Below are 25125 nucleotides of genomic sequence, written 5' to 3' on the forward strand. Positions count from 1 at the left end.
TAAGTGCCGGGAGCTGTCCGCTGGAAATAAATCTTGATTCTCATGCAGTAATTACTCTCAGAATTAACTACTGCACTGCATCCTCGTTAAGCCCCGAATGCTTCTGCCTGTCTGCAAAGGACATTTTACTTTGTCATTCAGGGACTCGGAGTCCGTATTTTTTCTTTATTTGGAGGCTGTTGGATAGTCTTCATGTTATACGGGTTTCAGGCTGTATTGATTCTCTTTGGTTATACCTTTATTAACAATCCAAATTGTGGTCTTATTGTTGCGTACTTTTACAGCTCGGTGATTATTCAGTTTTATTCTTTGTATAGTTATTTTCTCTGTTTTATTGTCGATTAGTTTCGTGAAGTTCCCCGGGAACTTTTTGTGAAATGCGCAATATGTGCTTTGTCTTCATTTTACTAATTGTTTATTTTACAGTAAAACCTTGGATTGCGAGTAACTTGGTCTGCGAGTGTTTTGCAAGACGAGCAAATTTTTTAAATAAATATTAATTTGATAAACTTGCAATACGAGTAGTACGTTAATATGCTTTGTTTGCCGAGCGTCACGTGATCACAACTGATATACGAGTGCTTTGGATTACAAACACGTTTCTGGAACGAATTATTCTCGCAATCCAAGGTTTTACTGTATTTACCAATTTTATTCTGATGGGTATGACGTCAAAAGAAGGAATACATTTACATTTGTACCATCCAAACAATTTTGCGCAACAACCCCCTGTTCGGGAACATTCTGCAAGATGACGTCAGACACTTTAACTACTTCTGTGTTTTCTTCAACTGCCTCTTCTCCAAAATTAGTCGGTGGTGCTCTTGGTTATTTGCCACGGCAATTAAAGAACATTTTCTTGGCCCTTGGTGGCAAATTAAGTAAAAAAAATAAAAAAAAAAATCTATCCTAACATGATTGTTGTTATTAGACCATTGATTTCATACACGTGACAACCTGCACAGGTCACTCTTGAATATCAGACTTTCCTGCTCTATTGAGTTTTCACGTGGTCACATAAAATAAACTCGGAACTTAATTACAGGGTGGTATGCACGGATTTAACTCGTGGTTTTAGCGCTGGCTGCTCTGTGCTACGACGTGGAATTAGCCTCTTGAGCCATTTGGCCACCTCCCTAAATAACAACCCTTTTGGCAATGTCAGACGGTTCCGAAAAGCGAGCCGCGACAACAAACGCATTTTTAGGTTTTTTCGGTAAAGTCACGTAGGTAAAACATTTAAATTAATAAAAGTTAAATAAAATAAAAATCACGACGTTTCGGAGGCAACACAAGCTTCCGTCTTCAGGTGGAACTGTCACAGCACGATAGCTGTATCAAGTGCAATCAGCTGATACAGCTATCGTGCTGTGACAGTTCCACCTGAAGACGGAAGCTTGTGTTGCCTCCGAAACGTCGTGATTTTTATTTTATTTGTTATTTTACTTTTATTAATTTTAATTTTTTACCTACGTGACTTTACCGAAAAAAACCTAAGAATATGAATCCTTGCAGTCACGAAAGCTTCAAATCCAGAACAAACGCATTCATCTACCCACTGCGGCGACCGAGCGAGCACAGAGAAGCCCAGCCCACGGTGTGTGTATCTAACGCGAGTGCGTGTCGCGATGCGTGTCGTGTCGCGCAGATCGTCCGTCATGGCGGCTGCCTGGGCTTGGGTCTCGCCGCGATGGGCACGGCCAGGCAGGACGTCTACGAGCAGCTCAAGTTCAACCTCTACCAGGACGACGCCGTCACAGGTCGGTTTGTGCCCGTGTCGTCCACCACCTAGCCCTCGCTGCGGCGTTTGTCCGGTGCCCCGAATACCGGCCCCACGGGATGCTAGCAACAGCGGCACGGCTGATTGCACGAGTTCCGAGATGGCCTTTGTGCGTGCTTGGCATGTGTATTCTCTTCATTCAGTTGGTTAGCACGGTTGGTTACGTACAGTGCGAAAGAAGTTCAACATACGTACATGTACATGCATGTGGTAAGATGTTAACTACCTTGTCTGGTTTTCAGGAGGTCATGTGTTCGATCCCGACCTTGAGTCTTGTATATTTGGGGTTTGCATATTCTCCCCGTGGTCGCGTTGATATTTATCCGGGTCCTCCGGTTTTTTCCTCCACATTTAGAAGCGTGCATTTAGAGTATTTGGCTGCTATAAATTTCCACGTGATAAGCCACTTCTTTGGGCTATCATTTGTGGCCACTTTGCTATATATGCCAGGCGAGGTAGTTAACAGTCCCGCCACCGCGGCGATGATGACGACGCTCGTGTTTTGATGACGACGCCACCGTCGGCACGCGGTGTCTGCAGGTGAGGCGGCGGGTCTGGCCATGGGCCTGGTGATGCTGGGCTCGCGCTCCGCCACAGCCATCGAGGACATGGTGGCCTACGCGCAAGAGACGCAGCACGAGAAGATCCTGCGCGGTCTTGCCGTCGGCATCGCCACCGTCATGTACGGGCGCATGGAGGAGGCCGATGCCCTCATCGAGAGCCTATGCCGTGATAAGGTGAGATCTCCGGCCGGCCGCCACCCCGACCCTCTCACCTCCCACATAGCAATAAGTAACCCCATGAGAAAGCGAGGCCTAGGGTGATGTTAGGACACGGGGGGGGTGGGGGGGGGTCTGCTCTCACTGCGTGTAACGGTATGAGTGACTGTCTTAATATAATGATGTTATTTTAGGATTTAAAAAAAATCTGTTTATTTTATTGGCTGTAATAACTTGACATTCAGCAAATGATGAATTCCTTTAACCTCGGGCCAAAAGCTTTTCTGTCAGGTTGGCATGGGGATGGAGGGGTGAAGCTAAATGTGTGGCTGTTACCATCTCGTCAAAAGGCAATTTTCAATTGAAGAATAATTCATATCCTGTTCCTGCACTCATGTCTCGTACAATACGTCCTTCAAGCATTACTTTTCAATTAATGTTTTACAAAAAATTTTTGAACTTGCACACTAGGCTGCCGAGATGCATTATGTCTCGTGCAAAAATACACGCGGGTCTAATGATCTCGGTCCTTCCTTGCCGTTAAAACGGGTTGAAATGTACTCATGATTGTGTGGCAGTTATGTATCTGAACGAGGTCACCGCTGTGCACGTTGTTGTTGGCGACATCGGTACTTGGGAGACAAAGGCGGTTGGGCATGAACGGTGCCAGTCACACACCGTCCTTTTTTGTACCTTTTTTAGTCCAGTGGCAGGTCCTGGCACAAGCACCTGTCCCACCTTCAGCTGTCTTTGGTTAAGAATCAGAATCTTTATTTATTCTGGAGAAATCCGATGAGCTATGAAGCTCTTTTTCAAAGATGTGCAGTAATGTCTAGTTCACTGTAAGTGCCCGCCCCTGATCCAGTCGACGAGCAGCATCTCCCTTCTGCCTCTTGGTAGCTTTCCCAAAATCTGTCCCGCCAGAACCTCCTTTGTCAAGCTTTTACCTCTGACAATGTTGCCGAATCCACATCTTCTGCCTTTTCTGGATCATCAAAACACAAACATTGTCATCCACGCACTCCTCATCATTACACACCAGAAGAATCATCAACCAGCAGCCTCTGAGTACCTGGTGTGGATTGTAAACATCAGCACTGGCGAGACAAAGGTGTGCTCTTCTGGCCCTTGACAGTTGCTCGCTAACATCACTTGCTGCAATAGTGTATGTATGTTGTAGCTAACCGTGCTAATCGGAGGTGCAGGGGAAGGACAACGAACTAAACACAAAAAGCAGTTTTAAAGAAACCAGTTTTCAATCTAGATTTAAAAGTGCATCGCTGCCAGTGGCTTCCTAATATCGGTAGGAAGAGAGCATTCCAGACGGCCGTAGAAGCGCATCTGAAAGCGCGCGATGCGGTTGAACGTCTTTGCCCGAAGAATAGCCAAAGGCCGCTGAGAGGACGACCGAAGTTTCCGTGAGTTTGCTTGATGGTTTATGTCCCTTGACGAGATTGGCAAGGTATTGTGGTTCATTTGTGGCAAGCACTTTGTGTGTAATGAGTGTGACTTTCTTTTTTTAGGCTATGTCGGGGGGGGGGGGGGGGAATCTTTGTTTTTGTATGCGGGAGAGCTTTGTGCACCGTGTTTGTGTGAAGCCATGCGCCACACTCGTACCAATGAATGAAGCTCACTTGCAGCTCATCATCAATGCACCTTTGTTATCTCGCACGGAAAATTTTATAGGATTTCTTCCCTCCCCACCCTCCCAATAATTGATCCTGGCCAGGGGACAGTCGTTGAGATAATTGGGCTCCTAAGACCACGTAAGATTGCCAAGTGCCACACTGTTATGAAATATCAATTTTTTTACGTTTTTATTGCCCATATTACACCCCGTCATCTACGACACAAATCTGCCCTGGCATCAGCTGTTCATGGGGGAGCTGTCAATGTATTTATAGCCGTTTATTTATTTTGATTCTCAATTTTGCCCAAGCGCCGAAGGTTGTGCGCCTAAAATCAATCGAGTTTTATTTCATCATTTGTTCATTCATTGTGAAATATTAAACCTGTGCGCCACACAGTAATGTGATATTATTTCTCCACCTACACACGCAATGTTTGTTTTTTTGTGGGCATTATTGTATTTGACAAGTTCATCTCTCACATTTGGAGAATTATGCTAATTAAAATTATAAAAGTGTGAGGTGCTTTAAAATGCTTCATGGTGCTCGCGTTGCTAACGCCATCGCATCGGATTGCAAACCTCCACTGCACTCCTGGGCTCCGTATGCGATCTGCCGTTTGCGATTAAGCCTCGCGTGTAGCGAATCTGTTGCACTTGATCATTAACGGGTAATTGCACGAAGATAATCGCGAAATATTTAGTATTTGCACCGCAAGGAAGATGCCACCCAAAAAGACAATCTCCCCCCCACCCCCCCGTCTTCTGCTCATTTTTCCACACGATTGCCTGAATGCGAGTCCAGTAACGTCGCATTTATCTGACCCGCTCCTGACTGAGCTTCAGGCAAGATATTTATTTGAAAAGGTCAGCTCTGCGAGCGTTCTGCGCATCGTGATCTTGTTGCGCCGCGCTTGTGCGCGTCAGCGTAGCGCATCGTTTAATCGCTCCTGGGTGGTAATGCGCGACAGTCGGATACTTTTGTACATACCTTGGCCTGCCTGAATTGTTTACATTGGAAAACGGGGGGGGGCGAAGGGGGGGGATCGATCAGGGTGGGGGGAGGAATCGCCAAAGATGTAAAAATCCAGAGTGTCGTTGGTGGTGGGAACATTGAATTTGTCTTGGCATGTTAACATTTTATTTTCGTCAGCAAATATGGTCTTGACCTTCTACTCTGGTATTTCTCGCATTGAGCTTCCAAAACTGGCCTGATAAACTCCGGTGTCATGGAAAGTCGTCGGAAAAAGAAAACAAACCTCTGTTCACAATGAATGCCTCGGAAAACTCGACACCCTCGTCAATAACATTGCCATAAAAGTAGAAAAAATATATAAAAGGAAATGTTTCTGTCAGTGATGCTTATTAATAGCACACAAACATAATAAAACCTCAGTATTGTCTGGAAAGTACTTCGGGTGTCCTATATTTAAAGAGAGCAAAAACTTGCTTCTTTTTCAAGTAACACGAATATAATACCTGTCACAATGATTTTTTCTCTTTCGGCGAAATCTTGGTAAATGTTAAGAGCTGTTGTGTGGTGATATTTTCGCGCTTGGAGAGCATCCAATAACAGGCTTCATTGCCCATGGCGGTGCTCTGGATTCTCAATCCGGCTTTCGCCGACGGCTCCATTCACACCCGCGGAGTTTCACCGACCTCGCCGCGCTGTTTTCGCGCTCGCTTCGTCAGCGCGTGCACCTCAGAATCGCTCGCCTCTTGACAATAAGGAAAGTTTTACATATGCTGGTCATGTGTGTCGCTGCCTTTTCAACCGTGTCTTTCGCTTGTGGCCATGTTACTGCCGTGTCTATGACATACGTGTCTTTCACATCCGTGTCTATCACTTGTGGCCGTGTTACCGCCGCACATAAATGTACTTTCTTTGTACATCACTGCTACTTGTCCACAGGCGTCTTCATAAAAATTACATTTCGTGTAATCCCCACGGGGCAACGGAACGTGTGCCTTCGTAGGCGTTTTGGAGGTGGGCGTTGATTGCCAGCCACCTGACTTTACCCCCTTTCTCCTCGTCCCACTGCGATGGGTCTTCAATGCTTTCCAGCTCGGCATCATCCGTAACAGGGGGAGGGGGGAAGGGTACGATAAGCCTGGCAAATATTACCTCGTATGCGCGAACACGTGTTACGATGTTGTGATGCTCCAAGGCACTGACCCTGTTGAAAAAGTCTACCAAACCGTTGCCCAAAACATGAGACTTTGAGCGGGACAGAAAGGAGGATTATTAGTTTATATTCAAATACATTTTTTGCCCCCGACGCCTGTTCTTCGGCTTTTGTTCTGCAAATTTATTTCTAAACACAAACTCGCTTTGGAGGGTGTTACGCAAACCACGGCTGTGCGTGCTTTTATCCCCCCCCCCCCCCCCCCGCTTGACTCTTGTGCTGCCCTTCAACTGCCTGAAACTTGCAGGCCCGTAGCACTTCTTCTCGCCACTGGAATCAACACTGACAGCCCTCTTTGGCCAACTGCCAGCCCTGGATCCAGACATTAAGCTTTCTCAGTATTTCACGTGATCTAATATTACCTTGGTAGTGGACACTTTGTAATTACGCATTTCATACCGAATTTCTTCGTGTAAATGATCAGTGACTGGTCTAATGTCACCCAACTTTCCCGCGTGACGTTTCTGTATTGTAGATATTGGTTGCAAAATCTTACGTGTTAACGTGACGTTTCTCACGTATTTTTGTTTTAATTATTTTTCTGATGTTTCTATATTTTAGTTTGTGCCGGAGGGAAAGTATTCATCAGCGGCTGCTCCGCTTTCTCCCCGACGGGAAAGTCCATTCATTGATCGCTAGAAAAATTGTGGCAACTAAATGATGAGCGGTTCTTCCGAAATGATTTGTAAACAAATTTTTATCACGGATACCTCGCCGTGGGTGTAACGTTGGCTAGACTTCGCGATGCAGAGGTTGTGTCTGTTCAATTTCCCGGCACGGCAGATGAAAACAATGGGCAAGTTTCCTATATATCCCCTACCTCTGTCCAGCTTGCGGTTTATAAATGGGTGCGCCACTCTATTTATTATCAGAAGATTGTGTGTATGGTGCGGTGAAGTGTGAGTACCCTCCCATCTCTTCCTCGATATCTGACCAGCATGAAAGAGTAGGCCCAAATTATCCTCCAGAAGGGCACTTGCAGGGCTGCCACCTTTTCTACTTGGCAAAATAGAATGCACTACTTAAGATAATTTTCAACTAATGTTTATTTGCATCCATCAACGTGCTTGGTATGACAATGAATTCAAACATTTAAAAGTGAATACATTTACAGGCATTTGTCCTCGATTTAGTTATTAGATATCACTCAACGATTATGTTAGCCTTGGCCAGGAATAAAACTTATGCCACTGGATTCGTAGCACAGTGCACGAACTATTGCTCCACCACTCCACGCCCACGATGGAATATCAATCCTGGAAAAGTGCAGACAGAACTGCAGCCCATTTGCTCTCCTGGCCTTAAGTCCACCTTGCAGCTTTGCATCTTGCGTGTACATGATGATACATTTTTATAGGATACCCCACTGATTTCCAATGACCCTTTTACTTCTTGACAGGTGATTGAATAATGTGAAAGCGATGGCTCTGTGTCTTGCAGGGGAAGGAGAGCGTTAAACATTTCGAATGGGTGTACTGAGATTGGTAGGAGGCATCTAGAGGCAATGTTTTACCTCTGCACTGTAATTATTTCCAATTATTTTCGTGGGGTGTCCGCGAATGGATTACCCCGTGTATTGCGAATGCACTTGGTAAATGGTGGGAGGGTGGGAGAGACTGAAGGAAGAGGCAGAGGATCCATTTGAAGCCAATTCCTCCATGAGAGGTGGCAGATGGTTGAACTCCAATTAATGCCTCGCAGCTGCGCTTGTCGATCGGCCGATATGTGGGGTTTGTGGGGTATTTTTATTGGTGAAATGCGAGTGTCTGCTTCATATCGCAGCGCTTCAGTCGCGCCCCCCACCCCCGTTCCTCCCGCCGTGAACACTCCCATACACCAGTGTCCGAAAGCGGTGAACCTCATCGTCCCGCTGCTCCAAGCGACGTGCCGATTCCGCTTGGTGGAAACACAGGAATTGGAAGCCATTCTGAGAAGTGCCGGAATGGCACTGCCATCGTATACCGGCACATTTCCACCACTACCCCGCACCACCGATTAGCACGGTTGGCTACGTTACGTTGCAAAAGAAGTTCTACGTAGGTACCATATCCACTTCGTGCTCTGTACCTCGAATGGGCCATTATTATGACACGTTAGTCAATCCACTGCTGGATGAGGGCCCTCCCTCACACCGTGCGGGTTGTGGGGGATATTTGACCATACTTCACCACGCAGGACAGTGCGGGTTGATGAAGGCGCGGGGAGCATGGACATAGGAGCGTAGAAGTGCGGTGCAACAATTGTGTTTTTACTGCGGTGCCCCGTACTGCCGACCGTGCAGCCCTGTTGTTTGTTGTCCTTCCCCCTCACCTATGATCAGCATGGTTGGCTACCAACGGTGTGAAAGAAGTTCAGCATACATCGGCGTACATATGGTGCTCACCCATCCGGTCGTCCTGCTTAGCTTCTGAAATCTGAATACACTGGGATGTGTTCCGGGTGGTTTGGTCATCGGCAAAACTAATTTATTTCTTCCAAATTCAACACGACTCTGTTTATGACCGGATTTGTTAATTGTGATTGGGTTTTTTCCCCCTGCCTTTGTGTGACACGCAGATTAAGCTATTCATCTTGATAAATGTTCCGGGTAGACCCAGGCTAACCGAATTCAAAAACCGCCCGTACCTGTACGTATGTATTTACGTTGAACTTCTTTCGCACAGTACGTAGCCAACCGTGTTAATCGGAGGTGGGGGACACACTCTCTCCGACTGTTCACAGTTTAACTCTATTGGTCCTGTGCTGGGACTCAGAACTTGCACAAGGTGCACCATTATGGCCTGCATCGTGGCCCAGGTTTTTTTTTTAAGAAAAGCCGGGGTACGGAGCAGAAACTTCGACGTAGGGAGTACAAAAACTCCGCATGGCCCAGCTTAAATGCACGGAGGAAAAGCGGCGGTGGGGGGAGGGTCGGAGTTGTGGAAAGACACGTGTTAGACTGATGTGTGCGCCGCAGTGTGAAAAAACAATTGTTAAAAACAAACGCCTGAGGGTCGTATTGGAGGTGTGCAAGCGTCGATGTGTTGATGCGCTCAAACGAAGTGAGAATTCACCATAAACTGGTCCCTGCAGTTGTCTTGACACCTTGAAGCAAGTGGGGCACCGTCACTGCTCGGAAGTGATTTTCCATCGCTGTTGTTAATCTCTAGATCCGAGCGAGCACTTAGAATATCGGCTCAAGATTGTCACAGTAAATGAAGATTTTGTGGTTTGCACCCACTGAAATGTATGTATGCATTCACACAGACTGTGGAAATTAAGTTGTAGTTAGATAATAGTTTTATCTTAGAGAGTAAAAAAAAATAACATGAATTTGATTAAACAATTGTCTTTGACAAATGACAGTTGAATAATACATGTGAAACTGGTTGGATTAAATAATATATGTTTGTTTATATTTTTGTCATTCAAATGTTATCTCAATCGTGCTATCATTCTAGATTTGAAGCTTTCGTGACTGCAAGGATTCATATTCTTAGGTTTTTTCGTTAAAGTCACGTAGGTAAAAAATTAAAATTAATAAAAGTAAAATAAAATAAAAATAAAATAAATCACGACGTTTCGGAGGCAACACAAGCTTCCGTCTTCAGGTGGAACCGTCACAGCCCGACAGCTGTATCAAGTAAATGAGAGATTACAAGAGATACCACTCCGTATATATATGCTATCATGTTGTAAGATGAAGTATCCAGTTGGATCCTCGAGTCAGGGCAGTGTGAACCCTTCCCGTGAGAGAGCAGCCCACAGGCATGAATATCACGGAGCCCTATCCGACATCCCTTCAAGTGACCTCTGTGCCACAAAGTCACGTGTGCAGCACTTCCCACCAACTCTCACGCTGATCGTAATCTTAATTTCTCCAAGTCAAATTGACGTTTAACATTTTCAGAGCTGTAATTTACAAAGAATTTACTTCTTAACATCTCGCCACAGTGGCGATGTTAACTTCCTCGCCTGCTATACAGGAGGTCATGTATTCGATCGGGACCCTGAGGCTTGTATATTTGGAGTTTGCATGTTCTCCCCTTGGTCACGTGGACTTTTCCCCAGGTCCTCCGGTTTTCCCCTCCACATTTAGAATCGACGTGCGTTTTGAGTATAGGGCTGCTATAAATTTCCATGTGACAAGCCACTTCGTTGAGCTATCATTTGTGATAAACAGGTCGCTTCTGAAAAAAGCTATTAAGTTCCGTGGGCCTTACCTGGTAAAATCGAAAATAGTCATAGTAGTTAAGTTAAGTATCAGAACCTAAATTTAAGGTGATGCGTTTTTTTGTCCAGCCATGGTTGACCTGGCTTAGACCATCAACTCGCTATGCTTGAGAACCTGTTTTTTTAGTGACGTGCGACTGCCAGGATTTGAACCCAGGATCTCTATCGTTACCCGCTTAACGCCCTTACCCTTGGGCTAGATTTTCTGTTTTCGGAATGATATATATTCAGGCAGCTGGTTGTCGTAATGCTTTGGAGCCACTCGCTTTCAATTATTTCTTGGTTCAATCCAACATCATCTACGTAACGATTACGTGAACCGAGGGGCAATGACGTCAGCCGTCCATGCGGGCCAACTCAATTATGCGATTGTGAAAGATCCATAGACATCGTTCTCCGGAATAGATGCGATGTATCAATGCTAATTTACGACAAATTTCCACTACGGATAAATTAAGATTCCCCCCCCCCTTCTCCTTTAAAAATGCTTCTAATCTACGCTCCATAAGGGAGGTGCAACCCAAAAAGACGGAAATAGTTTCATCTTGTAGATGCGCACACAGGCTTTGTGTTGCAGGCTGTCCATCATAATTTTGAAGGTGTCTGAACCAGTCTGTAGACTTTCAAGTTATTTTCAAGCGTGCCATTATAGGGCTCTGGCGATGTCACTCTCAATCATTGTTATACGCCCATACAGTACTTTTTGGGTTGTATTTTCGTTCAAGACATACCCTTTGGTAAAAAACTTTCCCAAAGCCATGTACAGGTTTCCCTCACTTTATGCGGTAAATACGTTTTGCAAAAAGGGCGTGCAAAGCGAAACCACTTCAGGAGACAGCTGGCAGCTGAATAGCGCATAGCGGTACACAGGGTACATATACAGTGTTGTATGTCTGTAGTAGAGACAGCTGCCTACTGAGTAGCGCTTAGCAGGACACGCACAATGTTTTCTTGCTGTGGATTTCACACCTGATGATGATTGCTTGTGTTTCAGTCGAAACGTCGTGAGAATTTGTATTGTTTTATATTTATATTATTTTATTATTTTCCTTCTACGTGACTTATCCGAAAGAACCAAGAATGTGAATCCCTGCAGTCACGAAAGCTTTAAATCAAAATTTAATATGCACAATGTGGTCCCACGTCGAGCGCATAGCCACATACGAGTGAATTAAAACCGCATGATGTCGCAAATTTTGGGTTGAAATAGGTTCGCCGCACATCCGCGAAAATTGCACAAACCGAACCCGCGTAAAGCGAGGGAAACCTGTGTACTGCATAGATATACAACTGTTCATCTATTTTCAAAGATGATGGCTCTGCACCATGTTCTCTTTTTAGCCGTTAAGTCCGATCCCTGAGGTGCAATGTCACAAACACATGTCGCCTAAGAATCTGTGATCTTCACTGAAGAGTCGGTGTGATGCTTGACCTCTTTTAATGCTTCCTAGCAAAAAAAAATTAAGCGGTTATGCATTAGCTCTGTATGTCCCCTGTGCCCGTAACGTGGGGTGCGAATTGAGTTCCAATAACACTCTCAAACCTGATCCATTGTTAATTAAACTTTAATCAAACGTCCCGTGGCATTTCAGGACTTTGGTTTTTTATTTAAATTCAACAAAGGTTTGTCCAACCAAAACTTAACGAACGCGTACCGGAGCAAAATATGCAAACACTTTTTTTCCCCTCCGACAGCGACTTCGTTGCCTTCCATACGCTGTGTGGGTCATAGGAGTCGTGAAACCACGCATCTCCGCACTGATCAGTGCGGGCAAGTGAAAGCCGGGGGCATATCCACGAAGTACATCGATGGATTGTGCTGCACTGTCGTCTTCGCATCGGCCATCGCGGTGAAATTATTTCACCACTGCTCGTGCCTGCAGCCACAGATGTTTTAAAATAACAAAAACAAAGCTGACAATTGCCTGCCTTGTGTGTGTGTGAGCGCAGGACCCCATCCTGCGGAGGTCAGGCATGTACACGGTGGCGATGGCATACTGTGGCTCCGGCAGCAACAAGGCCATCCGACGTCTGCTGCACGTTGCTGTGAGTCTCCCGATGCGTTTGCTCGTTGTGCCCTGCAAGGTTTTCGCGATCGTCCCCACGGTGTTTTCTTTTCGGGGGTTGGGTACCGAGTGCTGTTCATTTCCGCTCTCCCAACGCGCTGGGCGGATTCTCTCCAGGAATCGGAACGTTTCGGTTCCTGAAGTGAAAATTAGAAATGTGATTGTAATGCACGTATGTAGCCAACCGTGTTAATCGGAGGTGCGGTGGGGGGGAAAGACAAAAAACTAAACGCAAAAAGCAGTTCTAAAGAAATTAATTTTCAATCTATATTGAAAAGTGCATAGCTGCAGTGGCTTCCTAGTATCGAAAGGAAGCGCCTACCATTCGGCCTCAGAAGCGCATCTGAAAGCGCACGTTGCGGTTGACCATCTTTGTCCGATGGCTAGCCTAAAGCCTCTGCTGCTGCGAGGATGACCGGAGTTGGCATAATGGTTTATGCTCATTGACGAGATCAGCAAGGTGTTGCGGTTCATTGTGTGTAATGAGTGCAACCTTATAATTTAAATGAGAGCAGTATTACTCTTTGGTTTTTTCGGTAAAGTCCCGTAGGTAAAAAAATTTAAGAAAACAAATGAAAACTAAATTAAATCACGACGTTTCGGGCGCAACACAAGCTTCCGTCATCAGGTGGGAAAGCATGGCCTACTGCTGATGACGGATGCTTGTGTTGCGCCCGAAACGTCGTGATTTAATTGAGTTGTTTTCATTTTATTAGATTTTTTACCCAAGTGACTTTACCGAAAAAACCAAAGAGTATGAATCCTTGCAGTCATGAAAGCTTCAAATCGAGAGCAGTATTTTCAATTTCCACCACTGGCTTTGAACCAGTGGTGGAAATTCTGCATCGTTTATATCGTGTGCCTGCTAAGCCACACGATAATTGTTTGCGTCGCACGCAGCGAAAGTGGGACTTGTTTGAATCGCCTGCGTAGTCACGATGTCCTGGGTTGGCCCCTGACTGTTATTTGAACTCAGGATTCATACCGCAAAGTCTTGCACTTTAACCACAGTGTACCGCCTGGCCAGATTGTATGTTTCATGTCTCTGAAACCTATTTCGGCAAGAGAACTACATGTCCTGTTCTGGAGAGATCCATTTTTGGCTCAAACAGGAGTTTTTTGTTTTGTTACGTTTGTGAAAATAAGCAAATGTAACTTTTCGTGGACATAGCCGCCATGATTTATATCACCGCAGCACATTGTAAGATTTAAATACATTTCAAATCTTCAGTAGCATTTTACATCGCTTATCAAATTTTAAACGATATCAACCGCCCAACGGGAATTAATCGGCGCTGAAATTGCACCGATAGTTTTCAGTGCCGTCTCGTGGCCTTGGCAATAATGCAGTAATATCCTGTCCAGTCTACCTCCGAAAATATGCCCGTGTGTAGCTTGCTTTGATCCCCTTGGGTGGTTCTGTACTCAATCTGGGCACATGAGCCAAGTGCCTCCTTTTGGCAAAAAAAAATGTACGCTGACATTTTTTTCCCGAGTTTTGTGCGCATGCTACCCCAAGAGTGCTCAATCATTTTGATTAATTGCCCCCCTCTCCCCCTTCCGTCAATGCTGTTTGTATTTGTTGCATGGCTGGAACCCTCGTACTTTGGCTGTCCTCGTAGAGATTAGAGGTCTTTGCCAAAGGAGCTGCGAGGTGGGGAGGAATTAATCCACAGCGAGAAAAGTGGAGTGCTTGAAAAGAAAGCTGACGGGAGTCGATTGGCCGTGCGTTGGGTGTTTATGCATGTGTTCATGTACAGCCCTCTTATTCTTCCACCGTCTGTGGTTAAATAATCACCACGATCCACACCATGTGGAGAGGCTCTCATCCAGTAGTGGGTCGGACAAAGGATTCATATTCTCCTAAGAATATGAATCCTTGCAGTCACGAAAGCTTCAAATCTGGAATAAACGGACAAAGGATTGTTGTACATGTACTCTTGCACATTTTTAGGAAACGGCTTAAGGAGAAAAGAGTGAGTTTTTTTATATATATATTGCCCCTAGCTATTTTAATTCCACATCTATCGAACATTTTTCACGCAGATGGTTTTTGCCCCGTGATGCCGTAGGGTGAACCGCAACAGGAGCTTAAGCCTGAATTTGCTCATTAGTCATGCGGTGGTCTGTCAGTCAGTGGCAGATAAGGGATTTAAAATCTTTCCGTTGGACGCTAATGACATTAACTTGCCGTTAATTTGAGCGTTATTTATGAATGTGAATGTGTTTTATTAGACCGAATAACACCAAATGGATAAGTAGGTACATTTAAATAAACTGGTTAAGCAATTATTAAGTGAAAATCCGTTGTTCGTCTTTGATTCCCTTTGGAAAATGTACTACGATACATTTGGTTTCGCATTTTATTTTTAATGTTTTATGCATTAAAAATGTATCTTCTGTTTTTCTGCTGGCTTTAAATGAAACACCGTTGCAACTGTTTCACCCGTAATTGTCCCTTGCCTGGTTAAGACTATAGGGTCATCTCTCTGTGACCATTAAAATAATTCATTTACAACTGCATGAGTAACATCAACAACAGGCCGATGCACACATCTTCATGAATGGAAAAATTAAAGACCAAGTCCCTGCAGTGTGATTGTGGCCATGCAACCCAAACTAAGAAGCGTACAGTTAGCCCATAGAGACGTATTGCGGTATATCGAGACCCAGAGATACATTAAAGACAAACCACAGTAGTGCGATTTTAGTCCTGCAACCCAAACCATAAACCAATATAGTAAGCCCATAGAGACGCCTAGAGACTCAGAGATACATTGAGATACATTAAAGACAAGCCACAGTAGTGCAATTTTGGCCATGCAAACCAAACTCTGGACCACATCGTAAACCACTGGAATCTGCGCTCCAACGGAGGAGGAACAGCCAAACTGAATGATTCTCCTGAAGCCCGTGGCCAACGGCAGACCTCGACATTGCCATTTAGCTCCCGAACGTATGGCTACCGCCATCATGCACGGCAATAGACAAATAATGTACGCGTATTTCCTTGGGTGTATTCGGCAGGAAAGCCAATTGACGCTGTTTCGACTGCAAGGGAGCACCCCGTTTTAATGGTAGTGGCGCCATACGCGGTGCTTGCACACCACCCCCATCCCGGGGCGCCATGCCGTCTTTAATTGAATTGGTGTTCGCTAACAGCAATGGCCCCAACAGTGTGCAAAGCTTCACTCTGTGTGTGTGTGTGTTTCCGTGTGCCACAGGTGAGTGACGTGAACGATGATGTCAGGAGGGCGGCTGTGGAGTCCATTGGCTTCATCTTGTTCAGGTAGGAGTCCTGCTATTGTTGCGTCCTTCCGACTGTGTCTCACACAAGTGCAAATATTTGCAGGTGTGAACAATTTTGGGTACGAAATTATCACGTTCTGTGCTTGATTGTAGCCATGTTAACGATGATATTTATTTGTCTATCAAAAGCAGAGGTGGGGAATCTTTTCTTTTATTGAAGGCTGGATAGAATTTTCAAATACATTTGGGAGACCACACATGAACACGTATCTTGCCCTTATCCGGCAATAACACTAAATTTAATGTGTGTGCCGACCGTGTGTAAAGCCGTGCTAACATTAGCGGCACAGTGTTGCCTGGTTAAATGTTTCCCTCTCGTACCTGATTAGTGTAGCCAAGATGCTGTCAGTAATGGATAAAGGAGTGGTTTGCACGTGGGAGAAAAGGAGTACCCAGAGAAAATCTGCACACATACTAAGGGGGGATAGCAGTTAAATATCCACAGCTACGGGTTCGGATTCCACTTGCCGCATCATTTCTTGGCCTCCTGGCAGCCCAGGAGGTTCGAGTTTTCCAAATGTAACGTCATCCGCCAAGCCCTTCCTATAAATTTCCGTATTACTGTTGTGCACAACCACCTCCGATTAGCGCGGTTGTATACGTACGGTGCGAAAGAAGTTCACAACATACATTCATACTTACACCAATCCCACCCTGAAAAGTATGTGGTGAGCTTCGATCTAACAACCTCCATGACCCACATTGTGTGGGCGAGAAGACCCTCAGCAGAGTCGATTGACCCAAGTGTTATCTCTGCGTGTGCCACCACAGCATCCTGTTGATTCCAAGTCGTGATCAAAGCTAATATTTGTGGCCTTGACTGCACATGCGTTGTAAAAAAAAAACTGAGCCGTAAAATTTTGGCGAGATTATTACGACTGCGATGTCTTTAATTGAATGATTAGCGTCACGGCTAATTAATGGATTCTCATTCGGTTTCATTAAACCCTACCCTTGTCTTGTATCATTAAACTCGTCACTGCTGTGACTAGCGAGTGTGGTTTTGAATCGTGGCAGTCACAAAAGTTGTATTCCCTCGCGCAAAAAGTTTACAATGCATCAGAAAAACGCACAGGCCACGAACAAATGCGACCATAACAACGTGCACATTATGGAATTTTAGTAATTTCTCCGCTCGCAAAGGTTTCCAAAGCATCGCATGTTCCTGTCATCTTGCAGAAACCGCCCTCCCACCCCCCCCCCCCCGGTTGTAGCACCTCATAAATGAACATAATATAATAGCGACGAAATGAGTGTACGTCAGATGCAAATGAAGATGTGTGTTGTCTCGCTCAGGGCTTGGTCCTGGAGAATTGGTGGGGTCGGGCGCTGTTCGTGATGGGATTAACGTTGGGGTGGGGGGGGCCGTTCTTACTGTTACGTAAAATAACATCACGGAGAGGGGAGGAGCCTATTAGGCCTCGTGACATTACGCACGAGACCTTTCATACTTTAGCAACGGTCTCATTTTGTGCACGGTGGCTCTTGAAATTGGAGTAGTGATTGGCGCATTGATCTGCAAACTCGGTGACCTGAGTTCCATCCCTGTGTCAGGTGGAAAATATTCCCCCCTTGTACCCGATTAGAGCGGATAAGGTGCTTGCAGTGACGGATCTATAACACGTTCCTGCGGAGGGAGCTGGTGTAGGAACGTTGGGTTGCTCGGCCAATGGCCAGGGTCAACGGCGGCGTGGTGTATTCCGCAAATATGCCCGACTGAGGGCGGACACAAGCCGGCGTGAGTAGGTTGAACGTTGAGTTTTATAAGGGCACCACGGGGTGACCAGCCCCTCTCCACCCAGCCCCACCCTCTCCACTCAGCCCCTCCCCACCCAGCCCCTCCCTCCCCACCTAGCCCCTCCCTGCACGACGGACACAATAATCCCCTGTGGGCTGGTGTAACCAGGAGGTTCCTACCAGTATATATATTGCCTGCAGGCTGTTTCAAATTGGTGGGCCCTATGCGGCCCCTGAGATTTGTGTTCCTCTCACCCCTGCTCTGTACTTTTTGTAATGGAAACCAATTAATTTTCATAATTCCGTAATATTGCCATCATTATAATTGCAAACATTACTGTATTAGCCGAGCTGTAATTTTCTCTGTGGAAAATTCCAAGTTTTGTACCTCAAACTACGTACATGTTTTTTACACTTTAAAACATCAATTATAACACAGCCATTAACCCCCTGCGTAAAAGTGGCATAATGGAGAGAGGAATCTATTAGACCTCGTGACATTGCACACGAGACCTTTCATTTTTTGGTAACGGTCTCATTTTGCACGGCGGCTCTTGAAATGTATTGCTCAGCAGCGCACACATTTACATTTTCAGTAGTGCTGCAATTTTTTTCCTATCGTGCTTTTCAACCATGAATGCCTATTTTTTAAATCATAAACATTGCACTAATGTTATTGATGGCTTTGGATTTTTTTAAACCCATTTTTTAAATGCACTCCAAGTTGAAAATATAAAAGTTGTGCCATCGTTAAAAAACGAACATGAAGTGACGTTTCTTTGTGGGGGGGGGGGGGTATTTGCTTGAAAGTTAAAAGTGCTGAACTGGCACCGCTGAGGTCCTGTGTTCGATTACAGACATCTGCCTGTGATTAATCCTGATTCTCATCCAGGCAGCCTCCACTGTAGCTATAGACTTAGATCGAAAACTTATTTCTTTACAACTGCTTTTTTTATGTTTAGTTTGTTGTCCTTCCCCCGCACCTCGGATTAACGCGGTTGGCTACGTACGGTATGAAAGAAGGTTGCGTTGGTTCGATCACCAAAGACTGCACTGAATGTGGCTAAATTCCACCTCTTAAGAATCAACGACATCCTTTCTATAACTCGTGACGAGCATTACAGTCTCTGATCGAACCAGAGGGGAAAGTGCTGCCCCTGACTGCTCGCACTTGAAGGGATTTCACTTAGCTCTGAGGCAGAGGTCGCAATCGGGTACCCGATACCCGTACCCTACCCGATACCCGGCTACCCATACCCGGCCGGGTACGGGTACACGTTTGCGACCCTGGTGCGGCCGGGTACGGGTAAGAAATCAAAACCAGTTTGCGACCTCTGCTCTGTGGTGTCTGCTTCTGTGGGCCATTCTCTTGACTGGAAGGGTTAAACGTGACTCCTTACGCAGGCAGCGCGTGGAGGTTGCACCGTGTGTGCCTAATCACTCGTCAAGCTCTGTGCTGCGGTAAGGCTGCGAGATATTCCTTACGTCGCGTGATTTATGAGAAGCTTCCCAGAACTTTGAACTACTCGAGCATTTCAGAAATACATCACGAGATGGAAGCCCCAGGTCACTGCCATTCTGTCACTCTCCCAAGGCCACGCCTGAAGATTTAGTTCCCACTGCATGGCTGTCCAACCCGCTCTAAATAACACACAAAGACAAAGATCCCCCCCCCCCCCCTATAGCCATAACAGACTGTTGGGGCACGTGCTGTTGGCGAGTAGCATCTATGAAGGTTGGCGCGTCACGCGATGGGGTTGGGTGGCCAGCACCTTGCCCGGCCGCCTTTGTCTCCCCAGGAGCGATGTTTACACACACCGCACCAGGTACTCATTTGAGGCGGAGTCAATTTAGAGTGAGGCCCGGAGACCGGCTGAGATAATTGTCACTGGCGTTCGTGGCCGTGGGAGCGGCAATCGCCGTTTTCGGAGTGTCGCGCGCCAACTGCTGCACTAACGCCCCTCACAAAATAATACAACACAATGCGTTCACGTACACATGTAGAAAAGAAAAATGTACTACTTGTAACCTTATGGCCTGTTGGGAGGAAGCTGTTTAGCGAGTGGCTTTTCAGGCCGAGTACAAGGGGGTGTTTTTGGCTGCCACTACACCAGGACCACCTTTGTCTTCCCGATATTGATGTTTACACGCTGCACCGGGTACTCGCGTGAGGCTGAAATGGCCTAGGTGGGAGGCTCAGGAAAAGTTTGGTAACCCTCGCTGCTGTTCTTAGCCACGGACAAGAATTTAACAGGCTCCGTATCGCAGTGTATGGACCATAATGCATTGGGGTCTGCGGATGAAATGCGCCATATAAATGTAAACTATTATTGTCCCGACTTTCCACTCGCATAGACGCACACACTCGCATACCTACCGGGTCAATATGCTTGAGTCACTTCAGGGTTTTAGTCCACTCGTGCATGAGAACTAAAATGGCATGTCTATTTTTATTATTCTTTTGTTTTTATATAATCCGATTTTTTCTTGGACCCCGGGGCTCTGTTATCTGAACTTAAAGCACACCTTTCTGATGTCATAACAATCTAAAGACTTTTTCAGAAGAGTGGAATTCAACCGAACATTGCATTTCCTTTTTTTCCCCCTTTTCAAAGAGCGTGTGTGCGAATGACGTGATGGAATTAAATGTATCACTCTGCCCGTTGTGGCATCTTTGGCAAGGTGTAGGCTCTGGAATGTTTCCGCTGCTCATTAAGCTTACGTATGGACACTGTCCTCTTGACGCAGCATGCCGTGCGAAAATTATTGCCATTCATCGCAGCTGCCTAATTTATTTTGTTGCATTCTCTTTGGTTTTCTGAAATCTCACATTGCTAAGTGCTGTAGTAGCCAGCTGCTTCATTAAAGCCTTTCGGAGGATGTAAAAACTCACTCTAATTAACTTCGAGCATCACACTCATTGATTGCGTGTCTCAAGTTTGGCTCAACGTGACATTAAAGAGCCCGGAATGTACTTTTTTGATTCTAGATTTGAATATTTCGTGACTGCAAGGATCCATACTCTTTGGTTCTTTCGTTAAAGTCACGTAGGTAAAAAAATAAAGAATACATTAAATTAAATCACGATGTTTCGGGCGCAACACAAGCGCTCGTCATCAGGTGGGACCACCACAGCCAGAAGCAACTGCTGGAATGGGTAAGAGAGCTGCAGTGAAACAAGACGCTATATAAATAAGGGGGGGGGAGCCACGGAGGAGATGCAGAGGGGGGGGGAGCTGCGTAGTGCGGGGCGCAGGGGGGTGGGAAGGCGGGAGAGCACGTCGTGATTTAATTTATTTTATTCCTTTTCGATTTAAAGCTTTCGTGACTGCAGGGATTCATCTTCTTGGTTCTTTCGGTAAAGTCCGACAGACCTGTTCTTCACCTGAGGACGGCTGCTTGCGTTGTGGCCGAAACGTCGTGAGAATTATTTTATTAAGTTTTATTTTTATTATTTTATTATTTCCCTTCTACGTGACTTTACCGAAAGAACCAAAGAGTACAGAGTGTACTTTTCCATTTTTTGGGGGGGAGGTGGGGTTGTTTCCCGTGTCTCGGCATGTGATGACATTTTTGGACGTTAATTTCTGACAAGGAGTCGCAAAATAGCATACAGAAACGTATTCGATGTATTGTTGGTTGTTGGAACATTCTTACCCCCGCCCCTGTTGGACATCTGTGAAAAAAGAGCTTTATAGCTGGTTTAATATGTCGGCTTTCGCGACCGTGCCAATTCGTTACGAGTACAGAACACGAGTGTTAATCTTGTGGATTTACTCTCCAACGCACCGGTGTGCTGTCCTCGTAACGAATTGGCCTGTTCTGTTGACAAATTGGCTGTGTCGTGTGGTGGCGGGTTTAACGACACATTTATATTTACGCGATCTAACTCAAGAAAACCTGTATTGTGGGGGGCTTTATAGCTCATGCATTCCTCCAGTTTGAGTAAATATTCTGATTCTGATGTCTGCAGTCATCCTCCAAACACAACAATGCCAGACCACACGTTGAGCCTTAGAAAAACAACATCAGAGGCCATTGCCCTGTTGGGTGAACTATGTTGCCCTGTCCCACCAATACAGCCCAAATCTGACAGCCTCAGATCTTCATCCGTCTGATGATTTTTCGAAGGATGGCCTTCACGGGAAACATTTTGAAATTGACACTGGTGTACGGCATACTGGCCGCTAATGTTGAAGTGATGCTTCAAGACTCCTTTTTCAACTGCGATGGAATGCTGGCCCTGGTTCCACTTTTTCGATGCAGGTACTTGGAAAAAGACTGAATGGCTAAATGTGTATCTATATTTCGTTTAATCGTGCTCAATGGAGATTCTAAGCAGTCGCACTGCAAAGATGTCAGCACATGAAAAGCAGGAGATGATTTTCAACAATTTCTCATGCTGAAGTCAAAGTTGCTGCTTGCGTTGTGGCCGAAACGTCGTGAGAATTTTATTTTATTATGTTTTATTTTTATTATTGTATTATTTCCCTTCTACGTGACTTTACCAAAAGAACCAAGAAGCTCAAGTCAAAGCTTTAACTTGTAAGCTGACACCAACTGTTCTTGCCATCACCGGCATCCACAGACAGGTCTTGATGGATTTAATCGAGGTTGTGTTTGGGGCTCTTATGGTTCATGATTCTTAGCAGTTTGGCAAGATTTTAACTGTCCCACCTGGTATACAGGAGGTTGTGGATTCTATCACGACCCTGACTCCTGCTGTGTATTTGGAGTTTGCGTGGATTTTACTTCGGATCCTCCGTTTTTTCCTCCACTTTTAGAAACATGCATTTAGAGTATTTAGTTGATATACATTTCCAAAGGATAAGCCACTTAGTTGAGCAATCATTACACGCTTTCTATTAACTCACTCTGTCTGTTGTTGTTGTTTGGTCGTATCCTCAAATCTTGTAACTCAATTTTAACCCACTTCCCAATGTGGTATCGACTGCAAACTTGGTATACTTATGTCATACTGATGACAATACTATATTGTACCATAAAATATATATTTTGAAACATTATTTTTTATATGTTATGTTTCGGCTTTGGTCTAATTGTCCAAGGTCAACTGACGTTGGCTGTAATTGGCCACGGTCCGTTACATAATGGCAACCTTCGGGGCCACTTCCTGGAGTCGTAGAGTTCTCCCATGACTAGTACGGTACATTTCATAAAAGCGTGTTTTTAAAAAGAATTATTTTTTATTTTACTTATTTTTGGCCAGGTTGCTTCTGAAAAAGAGCGATATAGCTCAGTGGGCCTTACTTGGTCAAATATATATATATTTTTTATAGTTTTAACAGTACAGTTTATAACATTTCCCTCTTCAGGTAGTGCCGCAACTTACAACTACATTTGTTTGACTGCCTGTGTCGGGTATCCAACTTATGTTGCCATATTCATAGCGCAGTAAATTCTCAACTGTGCCCCACCGCTCCACGCTATTATTATATGATTAGCATAATTTATATACGCTGTAAATAAGCGATTCTTACAGGCACATTTTGATGGATGTTTCATGCACCTAACAATCAATATTAATTGATTAATCGATGCATCATTACCTAAGCCAGCTTCTGCCTGACCTTGATGTATTTGGACACATGGCTCAGCTAAGCTAATCTTATTGATAAATCTCCAGTCTCGGTTTAGTGCCTGGTATTAATGCTGTGATAAGCACAGGTGACATAGGCGGTTAACCTATGGCGTCATAAATCACCGTGAAACCACCATCGTAGACGACGCTGCATATCGTTGCGTGTTACTCGTCATCCAGTTAGTTTGATAGCGTTGCAAGAAGTCATCAGAATCGGGATATTTATACCGGAGGAATCCGATGAGCTATAAAGCTCTTTTTCACAGATTTCCAGTCGGGGCGAGTCAGAACGTTGCAACAACAAATAGTATAAAAACACGATAGGTTTGCAAAATATAGGAAATGTAAGAAAATCACAAGAACGAAACGAAACCGTATTTATCTTACCAGGTAAAGCCCACTAAGTTATTGGCTTTTTTTCAGAAGTGACCTGGCCACAATTGATAGCTCAAAGAAGTGGATTATCACGTGGAAATTTATAGCAGCCAGATAACCTAAATAATGACGATCCATCCAACGATGGTCGGGTTTATTGTGGTATATTTACGTATAAATGTCCCGTATTTTGCGAGGAGTGTCACTGCGTGTCAGAAGACGTTTTAAAAGATGTTTCCGCATTTCCACGCTTGATATAAAAAAAAAGTATTACTTTGCATTTGGAGTAGCGATTGGCGCATGCATCTGCAAACTCGGTGACCTGAGTTCCATCCTTGTGCCAGGTGGAAAATATTCCCCCCTTGTACCCGATTAGAGCGGTTAAGGTACTTACAGTGATGGATCTAAAACACATTCCTGCGGAGGGAGCTGGTAGGAACGTTGGGTTGCTCGGCCAATGGCCAGGGTCAACGGCGGCGTGGTGTATTCCGCAGATATGCCCGACTGTGAAGGGCGGGCACAAGCCGGCGTGAGTAGGTTAAACGTTGAGTTTTATAAGGGCACCACGGGGTGACCAGCCCCTCCCCACCCTCCCCTCCCCACCCAGCCCCTCCCTCCCCACCCAGCTCCTCCTTGCACAATAATCCCCTGTGGGCTGGTGTAACCAGGAGGTTCCTACCAGTATATAGATTGCCTGCAGGCTGTTCCAAATTGGTAGGCCCTATGTGGCCCCTGAGATTTGTGTTGCTCACCCCTGCTCTGTGCTTTTTGCAATGGAAACCAATACATTTTCGTAATTCCGTAATATTGCCATCATTTTAATTGCAAACATTACAGTCTTAGCCGAGCTGTAATTTTCTCAGTGGAACATTCCAAGTTTTGTACCTCAAACTACATGTTTTTTACACTTTAACACATCAATTATAACACAGCCATTAACGTCCTGCATTTCAATCATATACTTTTTTTGCTCAATTTTTATTGTCATACATTAACACAACCCTTCCACTCTCAGAACGTGTGTTGTGTTTATCATTACGACACTGTTTGATTGCGTCACGGCAGTGTATTTACACGAGCCAGTTTCAATACCTAACGGTGATCGTACAGTACTTGACGATGCAGAATGCGCGGGACACAAGAACATCTTCATCAGAATACTCTGAGCGAAAGGCATGCGAATTGGTGTTGAGCAAAAAAGAATGGTATTAATAAGTACAAAAAGGTTTTTTTTTGCATGTGCATGCTCCCGTTTGTGTTCTTGTCAGTGGAACAACGCTGCTCGTTGTAGCAGTCGTACGACTTTGTAAGCCGCTTGGTATCGGGGCAAACACACGTTGCGTTCGGTCGTTGAACTCCAGCAAGCGGCAGACGGTGTAGGTCAGGGGCAGGGAACCGTGTCCTTAATGAGGGTCCGAACAGTACTTCGAACTTGTATTCCTGGGCCACGCACTTAACACGCAGCAGCAGCAGCATTATCCAATAATAATGCAAAAAAGTAGCTTGCATGTC

General features: G+C 45.2%; 1 protein-coding gene across 2 annotated transcripts in view; it reads left to right on the forward strand.

Annotated features, from left to right (window-relative positions):
- The window catches only part of PSMD1 (proteasome 26S subunit, non-ATPase 1), a 152677-nt gene that overhangs the window by 25265 nt on the left and 102287 nt on the right, over positions 1 to 25125 (forward strand). For both annotated transcript variants that reach the window (XM_078880149.1, XM_078880147.1), the window contains exons 13-16: positions 1649 to 1760; positions 2321 to 2517; positions 12475 to 12570; positions 15815 to 15879. In XM_078880149.1, coding sequence (XP_078736275.1) covers positions 1649 to 1760; positions 2321 to 2517; positions 12475 to 12570; positions 15815 to 15879 — 470 coding nt within the window. The remainder of the gene's footprint in view (positions 1 to 1648; positions 1761 to 2320; positions 2518 to 12474; positions 12571 to 15814; positions 15880 to 25125) is intronic.

This window comes from Lampetra fluviatilis, chromosome 56, assembly GCF_964198595.1.
Source record: "Lampetra fluviatilis chromosome 56, kcLamFluv1.1, whole genome shotgun sequence".
Lineage (NCBI taxonomy): Eukaryota > Metazoa > Chordata > Hyperoartia > Petromyzontiformes > Petromyzontidae > Lampetra > Lampetra fluviatilis.